This window comes from Gavialis gangeticus, unplaced genomic scaffold, assembly GCF_001723915.1.
Source record: "Gavialis gangeticus isolate Ggan-Ray unplaced genomic scaffold, GavGan_comp1, whole genome shotgun sequence".
Lineage (NCBI taxonomy): Eukaryota > Metazoa > Chordata > Crocodylia > Gavialidae > Gavialis > Gavialis gangeticus.
Window position 1 is genome coordinate 48863879 of NW_017728996.1, and position 10776 is coordinate 48874654.

Genomic DNA, 10776 nt, shown 5'->3' on the forward strand with positions numbered 1-10776 from the left:
AGTTCTCTAGCATAATGGAAATCTCTGCTATAAAAGTAAAGAGAGAGACAGAGCTTTATTGGGGAACAGTCCAAGACACTGAAACAAACTCCCCCGCAACCCAAGGACCATCACAAAACTCACCCCCTGCCAGACATGCTTCTCTAAGCTATCTTCTCCAATACAAACACAAACAATACATGTGGAATCCTTTTTCTCACTGATCATACCTCTTTGTGACCCTTCCCCTTTCCCCCCACTCAGCTCCTGGAAGCCCAGGTGCCTGGGAGAAGGAGCTCAGCTGTGGGAGTACAAACCCCTCAAGGTCCCCCCCAACCACAAACACCAACAGGAAGGGTAATGATGGGGGAAAGAGACCAGCCGGCCCCATTACCAAGCTGAAAACAGGAACCAGGAACTTGCTACCTCCACTGACATCCCAGCTAGGAGCTATAGCAAACAGTTCAGAGAAGAAATGGAGCAGGCCACCAAAAGCCACCTTTAGCAGTCAGGACTCATAGTAGAGAAGATATCTTTTATTAGACCAATGAGATTTTTGCAAAAAATCTTGTTGGTCTAATAAAAGATATCAACTCTACTACAAGTCCTGATTGCTTTTTCCTCTAGACCAATACGGCTTCAACCTGGATACCTGACCTTTAAGCAGCACACAGGATGTTTTTGCCATCACAGCTGTTCCCTACCTTAGTTATCTGAAGGTTCAGGGCTCCCCATGAATTTAAAGGGAGACCTAGGTCTTTGTAGCTGGAAGGGTTTTGGCAAGAGAAGGGCTGATCCCCTGGGAGTGAGCAAGGATTCCTGGCTGCCAGCCTGACTACAGTGACTCAGCAGCAAGGACCCGGGCTCTGGGGAGCATCTGCCAGAGGATACAGGGGAGGAGGGAAGACTCTGCGGGCAAGGCGGGGGCAGCTCCCTGCTCAGAGGAGAGGCCGGTAGCTTGCTCCCCAGGGTGGGTGGTTCTGGCCTCATCTGGGACCTGCGGAGCTGCCTGCCACTGCTTCCAGAAGCAAAGCTCCTGTGCTCATCTCCAGCATCAGGAGATGCCACTTGTGCGGCCACACACAAGTCCTCCCTGTTGCATGAGGAGGACAGAGAGGAAGCGTGCTGGTCACCACCAGGAGAAGGTGCTGGGCTGTCACTCCGCTGGCTCAATGCCAGGTCCAGTTCCTGCCGGCTGGAGAGCCGAGGTACCAGTAAGTTAGAGCTGGTCCTTTCCTGGTGCTGCTGGGGGAGGCTGCGGATGGCCTGGATTTGCTGTTGAAACCTCAGTTTTGCTGTTGGGGAAAGAGGTGAAAGGATATTGCTGGGTCTGAGCGGGGCACTACCACTAAAAAAGGTCTAAGCTGCACCACTTTCCCCTGGGCTCAGCAAGAGAAGCCATCAGAGATGAACTAGACTAGAGCCAGTTCCTCCCCTTGTATGTCCCCGGATTGCAAGGATGCCCTGGGCTTGCTCTACAGGGTACGATGAACAGGGAAGCAGGGAGCCTGGCTGGAGTCAAAAAGCAAAGACACTAACACCCACTAAATGAATCTCTAAGCTCCAAAGTGTACTACAGCCATCATCCAGGCACAGATTTCTCCCCCAGGTGCCGTGGGAGTGCCTCTGTTAGATGTGGCCTGTGCAGTGTGGCACAGATTCTCAAAGGTATTTAGGCAGCTCCTATTGCAATCAATAGGCATGAAGCACTGAGATGCCCCTGGTTATCTGGGCCTACACACTTTCCCCCAAAGCATCCAGAAATCAGCTGCTCTCAGAGGCAGAGGATGACTGGAGTATTCAGGGGCGTGAACAGTCTCAGTGTGGAAGGGCTCTTGCTTCCTGCTAGCACCAGCCAGGACTAAGAGCACTCAACACTTCACAAGATCAAGCCCTAGCTTGCAGAACGATCCTGAGATTTCACTCTTCACTGGCTGTTTCTAAATGAGCCAGGTCTCCCCTAACTCTCTCCGGTGCTATTGCCCAGTCCTCGCACAGCTGCCCTGCAGGAGACTGTGAGCTTCCAGGGCTGCGGGAACACAGCCACCCTACCTTTCATCAGGTTTTCATTCTTCTGCTGCAGCCCCTGGATCTCGGAGGCCATGGCAGAGACCTGCAAACACAGAGCGGCTCTGTTTAGTGACCTCCAGGCCTCCGTCTAGTGGGAGGCTGTGAAGACAGCTGGTTGCTTACAGGGCAGCCAGAGGGGCCAATATGATGGGGAGGAGGGGTGTGTAAGGGGATGCCCTGAGAATGCGTGGGTGAGTGGATGGAGGGGAGAGGTGGGCTCCTGCAGGGGTCTGGGTGAGTGTTCACAGGGCCCTTGGCTTCTTTGCTCTGAGATGAAGAAAAAGGCTTTTACCGCATGGGTTTGCCTCAAACCTACCCCTTCCCGGTGACATATCCCATGATGCACTTGGTCATAGATCAGGGAGGCACCAATACCAACACCAGCCCCTGCCTGCCCTGCTCCTGGCTTTAGAAAGCTGAATTTCCAGCTCTTCCCCAGCATCCCTCCCTGAGCCACAGGCCACTCCTTGCAGCAAGGTGCCTGCAGCGATACCATTTCTGTTTTTTCTTGCAGTTGCCGCCTGAGGCTTTGGGCATCTTCAGTGCTGCCAGGGAGGCCCGTGTCTCCTGCCTGCTTTTCCTTCAGCTCCTCCTTGGGTTTCTTGGTGTCTCCTCTCACATCCTGTAGGAGCCAGATGAGACCAAAATCAGGATTGCTTTTGTGGTAGATGCTTCGACTAGGACATAGAGGGTTCCTGGGAAAGGACACCGTAGTGATTTTAGTGCCACCAGACGGCTAATTCCACCTCCTTCCACATTCAGGTGCTGCCTGTGTTCCTCTTGCTGCAAAGCTGCTCTGCAGGAAACCAGCAGCCATGTCCAGTGCCATTCTGGGGGGACTGGGGCAATGCACCTGGGTGGGCAATGGAAAAGCTATTCTTACCTCTTGAGATATCCTAGCCCACTGCCCTGCTGAGTTCCCAGCCTTCTGTCCTGGCAGCTTCCTGCAGACTGATGGTAGGTGTTGCCTCTGCTTGAACAGGCCCTTGAGCTGTTGGAGAAGCAGAATCAATCTGAGGAGCTCTCCCAAACCTAAGCTGGCTTTGGGGCTGGTAGACTTATCCCCCAGCTGTGAGAGGCCCTGGATTGTAATGTTACAATCTCCATCCCCTGCCAGGTCTTTAAGGGCCTTGCCTTTCCCCAGCTTGTAGTGACCCATCCCAGTCCCTCCCAAGGGGGATCTAGTGGCTCAAGTCACTGCAAATTTTTCCATCTGCCCCAGACATCAGAAGCTCCTCACTTGGGATTCTGGCCAACTCCTTGCCCCGTCCTCCCACACACAAAGGTACTGGTGTCAGAGCTCATGCCTACGTGCCTGCTCTGAAAGTGAGTTCCTCCTTGTGACAGCTCCCTGTCCCCAGAGACAGCTTATCCTCTCCAGAGAGGCATGAAGAACAGGATGAGTCAGAGAGACTGAGACAGACCTGAATGCATGCAGTGTTACCTGCTCGGTCACCAGCTGATGCTGCTGTTTCAGGCGCTGGACCTCTGCTTGGGAGTTCCTCGTGACATGTCCATCCCGGCGTTGACTCACGCCCTGTGGAAAAACTAACCCATGTGGGCAAGAAAGATCTGCAGTAGGATAGAAAAACACCCCAGCTCCTTCACCTCACTGAAAGCCTAATCGAAAATCCACTGATGTCAATGCAAAGATACAGTCTAACACAGAAGGGTCAGAAATCTGGCCTGCAGGGCTTCTCTTTGGCTGGATGACCCACCTCCAGATCCAGCCCATGGGGGCTTCTCATCATGGCTACACAAAAAGATGTGCCAGCGCAGTCAGCACCTGCGAGGTTAATGCCACTCCCCTTGCTTGCTTGCCATAGATAGCAGCAATGTTAACTCTGGCAACTGGCATTCATGGTGAAACAACTCACAGACTGGATCTAGACATGGTCATCCAGCCTGAGAGAAGCTCCACAGTCCAGACAGGCCTGCCAATTCAGATGAGTTTGACACTCCTGGTCTAACACATCGACTGTTTCTTTGTAAAGCTTTTCCCACTTCCATAGTGAAAGAGCTCTTTGGTTTTGGGTGTCTGCCCCCAGACTCTTCTCCTGCCACTGGCCTGGACTGTCACTCTTCCCCCGGTCTAATGTCCCAAAACTTCCACAAAAGCGTTCTTATTCTTTCTTTTGGACACCCACAGGAACACCAGGCAGAAGGTGTAACAGCCAACATCAAACCTACTTGGTCATCTACAGGCCTGGTGTAAGCAGAGGTAACTCCACAAGAGTCCAAGGCATCAGGCCAGAATGGGGCACATTCAGGTGTCTGTCCACTGTGTTTGCCTCAAGCTGACAACGTCACTCAGAGGATGGCTGTAGCTCAATGTTCTCAACCCATGGGTTGTGACCCAAAAGTGGGTCTCAAGAGCTCCAGCCTGCAAGGGGCTACTTGGGGCCCCCCATGCCCCACACACCCACCCCTTGCCCCACACACTGGGTCCTGAGGGAAGGGGGATAGTGGGTCAGGAGTGAGGGATACTGGGTCAGGACTGGCCATCCATGTTTACAAATGGGTCCTGGTACAAAAAAGGTTAAGAACCACTGCTGTAGCTGACTGGCTTTCTCTGCTTAACCTATTTTAAGTACCCATCACTCTACTTCCCAACCTTTGATGTGCTTCCTGGGTGCTATGACGGCACTGCTATCCCTTGTGTATAGAGAGTGAACAGAAGCCTGGGTTTTTTTAAGGTATTTAGGCCTCATCATGCTTAGCACAGCAAGACCTAAGAGCTAGACCCCCAAAGGTACTGAGGTGCTTAAATTCCACTGGAATCAAAGGCAATTAGGGAACAAAGTATCTTCAAAATCTGGCCCCACGTGATTTAGTGGCCTAAGTCTTATTGAAAGACTATGAGATTACAGAAGGATCAGTGTCTAAATCACTTTTGAACGTGACACTTAAGATCCTAAATCACTTAGGGGTAGCAACACTGTGTGAAGCCAAGTTTAATGCCTTTAAAACCCAGGCCAGAGGGACCACGGATCAAGGTTCCAAAAATATACTCTGGTATCTAAAGATGCAGGCAGGTTGTTGAAAATCCTTTTCAGTGCTTCTCTGCACTTTTTTAGGGCCTACATACTTCCAGAAAGCTGGCTTGAAGGCCCACATCCTCCACTGTAAGTAGGTACCTAACTCCCATCAAAATCCAGGGGAGTTAGGCACCAAAATACCTTGGAGGATCTGGACTTAAGTGGCTTGACAAAGGTATTATAGGGAGTCTGTGGCAGAGGAGTGAATTGCATTGGTTCTCCCAAAGCACAGAGTTGTTTCCTCTCTATCAGATGGCGCTTCCCTCTGCTTCATGCTCTGCTATTCTTTCTTTCTGTTCCATCAGCACTAAAATGTCAGCTTATTTAAGATGAACTCAGGTGGATATGGAAACCGAGCTGATGTCCTTGTTGCATCCAGAGGGGATAAAGCTCTCTGGAGAAGGGAGCAGATTTTTGTCCGTGTCTGCTGCACCAGGAGCTACAGTGGGAACATCTACATATTCATTAATGCACCTTAGTTACTGCACATTTAGTTTAGTGCCTCTAATAAGAGGTACTAACTGAATGCACAGTAACTAGAGTTACTGCACAGTAGCACCGGTGCAGGGTTTTTTAGTGACACTGTGCATTAGCCTAATAAGACTGCGCAGTAGGCTATTAGCATGGTTAATAACTGCTACACTACTGCACAGTATTATTAGGCTAATGCACAATAAGTCTCATGTAGACGCATTCCCTGGGCACAGATTCTCTTTTGTGTTAGTGCAGTACCTAACATAGTCAGCTCCAATTCTAGCTGGGGCCTACAGCAGAGCCATAATCCATATTAGAAAAGAGCTGCTAGCTTTTTGGATTCAAGATCACATTCATAGCTGGCCCATGATTTCCCTGCACAAGGGGTGTCAAACTGATAGCATGGATTTCTAAACAGCCTCCCAACACACCTTATTCAGCCACAGTAAGACCCACAGTGCCTATTTGAGGGCTACCAACTGCAGGCCACATAGAGTGGACTTTCACCCTCTTCAAACACCCCGCTCCCCTTAACTGTCCTCCTAGCAACATTACCTTCTTCTGGCAGCCCTTGGGCACCACAGCTGAGGCAGGTACAGGACCAGAAAGAGTTAGGGAGTCCTCTAGTGGACACCAACACCCATCACTGTGCCAGGCTCTCTCCTGGAGCCTTTGCTGTCTTTGCCAGAGAGGCTGACCTCAGCTCACTCACCTTGAGGAGTTCCCGAAGCTCACACAGGTAGGTGAAAGCCTGGTCCTTGTCCTCCTCGGTATTCCTTCCTTTGTCCCTGCAGCCTGGAGGCAAACCATACATCGAAAGCAGAAAAGCAACAGAGAAAACATTGTAGCAGCAATCAATGCTGAATTGAGTCCCATGCACCCACACATGTACATATACACACATGCACAAGCATACACGCACACATACACACACACACTTGCTCCCAAAACAGCGGGCAACTAGCCACTGTCCTCAGAGCAGTCATTAGACACAACATGCTCAGATTCAGGCCTGTCAATGCAGAGAGCAGGTAGGAACTACTGAAGTGACAAAAAGCCAACCTTCGAAGGAAATTAGACTGGGGGTGGCAGGGGGGTGGAGATCACACGTTGGGAAGGTGGGAAGAGTAGACTGGTGGGTTATTGACAATGGACACTATAACAAGGGACTCAGGAGTATCTGTGAGGCTCCAAGGCCTTCTATAAGGGACTCCAAGCATTCTGCGCACCCAGAGATGAACTTCTAACCCCCCTGGCATTCGTAGGTTCATTATCTCATAGGCTGAGTGTGGTGACAAATCTGAGGAGGAGAAGGAAGTCTTACTTTGGATCATTTTGTCCAGCTGGCCCAGAAGGGAATCACAGCGAGAGCACTTCCCTTGGCAGCGGCTGTCACGACTCTGCCCAGGGGACCTGTTCTGCGTTGCCATCAGGGCAGGAGCCTGTCCAAGCTGTGGGGTGCTGTCTCTCAGGACCTCCATTTCAGCCAGCTAGGAAGGACATAAAGGGGGTGTTAGAGGAGAGTGTTTCAGTGTGTGGCCTGCTCCCTGCTACGATCTGTGCATGGGCCTCTCTCCAAGACATCTGTGATTTGCAGTAAGACTGCATAGCCGCAGGGCTTTGGGGCTGCAGATAGAAACCTTCTCTCCCTGGGCCAAATCCAACCTGGGCAGCAGCAGTATGAGCCTCCCACACATGTGCCTCTACCTCATGCTGAGGGAGGGTGAGTGGGGAGTTGGATGTGTGCTGCTTTGACGCTTGCCTTCTCTGCTCGGGCTACCAGCAAAGGATTCATCATTGATGCTGTGCCCACGGGTGTCATAGCACGGACACCTCCAACCACCTGCGGCCTGGATTTGAACTGGGAGCACAGGGATGAAAGCCTCCACAGCGTATCTCAATGCATGAGCAGACTAACCATTTACCACAGGGCGAGAAGGGGAAGGGATTTTACCACACAGATTGTCCTGTGGTAACTGGCCACATGCATGCTCTTACCCCTTGGTAGGTGGAAGATAATCCCTGACAACTTTGACTGAAAGTGAACTAACCTACCATAATCTAGAAGGTCTGGGACAGACATTGCATAAACCGGTTTGACCCAAATCAGTTAACTCTGATACTACATTCAACCAGGTTTATCTCAAACTGGTTTCAGACATTTTCAAACTGGTTTATGTGCACTGAACATCTGTTCTGTTATAGGTTTAAATCAGTTTCTGATCACTTAAACCAGTTTATGTGTAATGTCTGTCCCTACTGAAGTGGGCACACAGGCTTTTACCACAGAACAGCTGACATGCAGTAAAGCTCCACCCCATTTTATCCTGCAGTAAATTGTTTGTATGTCCATGCCTCTAATTTCCTGAGCCACCCAGTGCTCCCCAGGCACCCTCACAACACCCATCCACCTTCTCCTTGCTCTCCTACACCACAAGATTCCTTCTGAGCCCTGAACAGATGGTGGATAAAACGTGCATTTCCACCCACAACAGTGTTAGCAGTTTCATTCCCATTGTTAATGCTAATGATCTGTCTCGGCTTTGCACTCTTAAACATCTCCAGTCCACTTCAGTGCACCCTTCCCCAAACACTCTACCCATCATAAGCACCAACTTTGGCTTTTACTGGTGGCTGCTTGCAGATATAAAAAAAACCCTAAAAAATTATGCTTTACTTTAACCTTGGCATCTTCCCACACTGAGCCCTGTGCGTGCCCAGAAGAGGCAGCGTGTTACTTCAACCCTGCTCACCCGACATCTGTAATGATCAGGCACTTTAGTGGCTTTTATCTAATAGCTGATTGAATCAGTTTTAGCTAACCAAGCCAAAAAGCCCTGCTGAAGCACTGGATCTATACAGATGCTGCAGAACCGGGTTAAAGTAATGCGCTGCTTCTTTCTGTAAAGCATGAAAGCATGGTCTTTGCGGGGGTGGGGGGTGGGGAGGTTTAATGTCTGAAAGCAGAGATCTGACACACAAAGCCAAAACCACCATGACTCATGGGTGCTGAGCATCCACTAATTTTTTACAATGGGTGCTTGAGCCCTGGAGCACCCACTGAGTTGGCGCCTACACTACCCATGCCAGCAGCCTCACCTTCCATACACCCTCCACATTGTGGCACTCACTTCAGGACCAGAACAACTTTCTTTAATGCCTCTGAGAACACCAGACCCTATAATACTGATTCTCAACCAGGTACTGGGACTGCCAGATACTTTGAAGGATGCCACAGGGTCTGAGGAGATAAGATGTAAGAGGATTAACAGATAAATGCAAGCTCAGGCTTGCTCCTGCCTGGCTTATCCTCTACCCAGATTGCCTAGCCCCTCTGCAAGGAGGTAAGGGCTGCCGCTGTAATATATAAATTAGTTTTTGAAACTGAGTGCCATTCAACTCATAAAAGTTATGGAGGGGGCCCTCAGGTCCCAGGAGGGGTTCTTCAAGACTAAAAAGATTGAGCTCCCATTTGGATACTAAAATAAGTGGCCAGGTTTTCAGAAGAGCTGAAAAATCCAGAAATCCATCCCTGACTGGGAATATTGTAAGTCTGAAGCCCTAAAAAATCTGATCACAAGCAAAGTCCTCTGGAAAATTGTACCTACAGTGTGAAGTTGTTGATTATGGAAGATGACGCTGTAGGGGAGAATCTAGTTTTGCCTGTGCACTAAAATGGTGGTGTGAATTTATTGATGCCCACACACCAGATCATGTGTCCTTCCCTGGGGTATTGATGCAATGCACATGTGTGTGTATGCACACCCACCCCCGCTCCAGTTTACACAAAGCTTTCCTGGAAATACCCTACATAAAGAACACATGCACAAACACATGCAGCACGCATGAGATTTCCCTGAAGAGCTGCTACACGAAAGACACACACAGCCCTCAGTTCACAGGCACCTTTCTATGAAGTATCATGTATACAGAACACAAACTCACACACACACATATGTAAGCTGGTTTCTATAGAGTACCCCTGCAGGTAGTACACATGTGTCTCAGATCCCATGCCCTTCCCACAAGTTACCTTCAGCTCTAATGAAGAGGCTTTAATCTCCAGCTCGGTTTTCTCCATCTCCTTCGCTTGCCTGAGGTGCCTTAAGGCCTGTTCTCTGCAAAAACAAGTCTCTGCATTAGCTCCCTGAACACCGACCTCCATTGTCCCCACTGCTGCACATTCATTTATATGGCAGTGTCCATGACCATATGCCTGGCAGCTCAGTTCTGTCTCAAGAGACTCCAGTCCCCTACTGTCCCACTGACTCTATAGACCAAAGGGATGGAGAGGTGCTCCAAAAATGGCATGCAGAGTGCTAACAGAAGGATGCTAACAGAGGCAGTTGAAGTGACCACAACATCCAGTGAGGGACAGATCACTATGCAGGTAGCAATGAAGGGAAAGGTGGTATGGCTTCTGGGAGCCACCATGTGTACAGAAGCCATGTGTACAGAAAACCCATCCTGCAAGGCCTGGCCACCAGGAGGATCCCTGGGCTCAAGGGGGTCTGACCATGCCCCAGAAATCAGTGCGCAGGACTCTCCAAGCACAGGTCCCATGAGGACTGGGAGGAAAGTCAGCCACCTCTGCAGCACCACACCCCTTCCCCGGGGCCCTTGACCCATGCAGGGGCTGTGGGGAGGAGAGGCAGCTCTCCAAGGAGCAAGGGAATGTGGCACAACTTGGAGCCAGATTAAAAATACAACAGTCTCTAGCCAATCCCTGAGGGGGCGGGGGAGGACTATGGGGAGGACAGAGGGCCTTAATGCAAGGATGCTTTGTGGGAGGGAAGGGGAGTTTCACTGGGTTTTTCTTCACCTCTACCTTTCTTTCACAGCTTCCCCAGGGCCCAATCCAGCCTAAGCAGTGCAGGGACTTCACTGGGCTAGTACAACCCTAGGTCCTACCATCCCTCCTAAAAAGGGTGGGACCCATCTTCCCAGTCCTGCCCCCCTCCCTGCCAGCTGGCAACTGTCAGCAGCGGCTGGGGAATGGAAGGCGCCTCCCCCCACCACATGGTCCCCCCACAACTACCGTTGCTGGGGTCTTGGTGGGAGCTGGGATAGGTGTGCTGCGGGGGGGGCTCCCTTCTCCCCCCCCGCTGCATGAGCCACTTGGCAGCAACAACCTCCTGTCTGCCATGCTTAGAGCTGAGATGTGGGGGGAAATGGAGTCCTCCCACCTCATGGGCCTGGCCTAGTTCCCCTCAAA

At 50.8% G+C, this 10776-nt stretch overlaps 1 protein-coding gene across 1 annotated transcript in view; it reads right to left on the reverse strand.

The window, feature by feature from the left end:
• Positions 1–567: 567 nt before the first annotated feature.
• LOC109288745 (trichohyalin-like) overlaps positions 568–10776 on the reverse strand; it is a 56257-nt gene continuing 46048 nt past the window's right edge. Inside the window, exons 23-30 of the mRNA XM_019504461.1 lie at positions 9595–9679; positions 6886–7051; positions 6274–6356; positions 3494–3586; positions 2933–3040; positions 2543–2671; positions 2032–2092; positions 568–1274 (exon numbers count right to left, since the gene is read on the reverse strand). Coding sequence (XP_019360006.1) covers positions 685–1274; positions 2032–2092; positions 2543–2671; positions 2933–3040; positions 3494–3586; positions 6274–6356; positions 6886–7051; positions 9595–9679 — 1315 coding nt within the window. The 3' untranslated portion in view covers positions 568–684. The remainder of the gene's footprint in view (positions 1275–2031; positions 2093–2542; positions 2672–2932; positions 3041–3493; positions 3587–6273; positions 6357–6885; positions 7052–9594; positions 9680–10776) is intronic.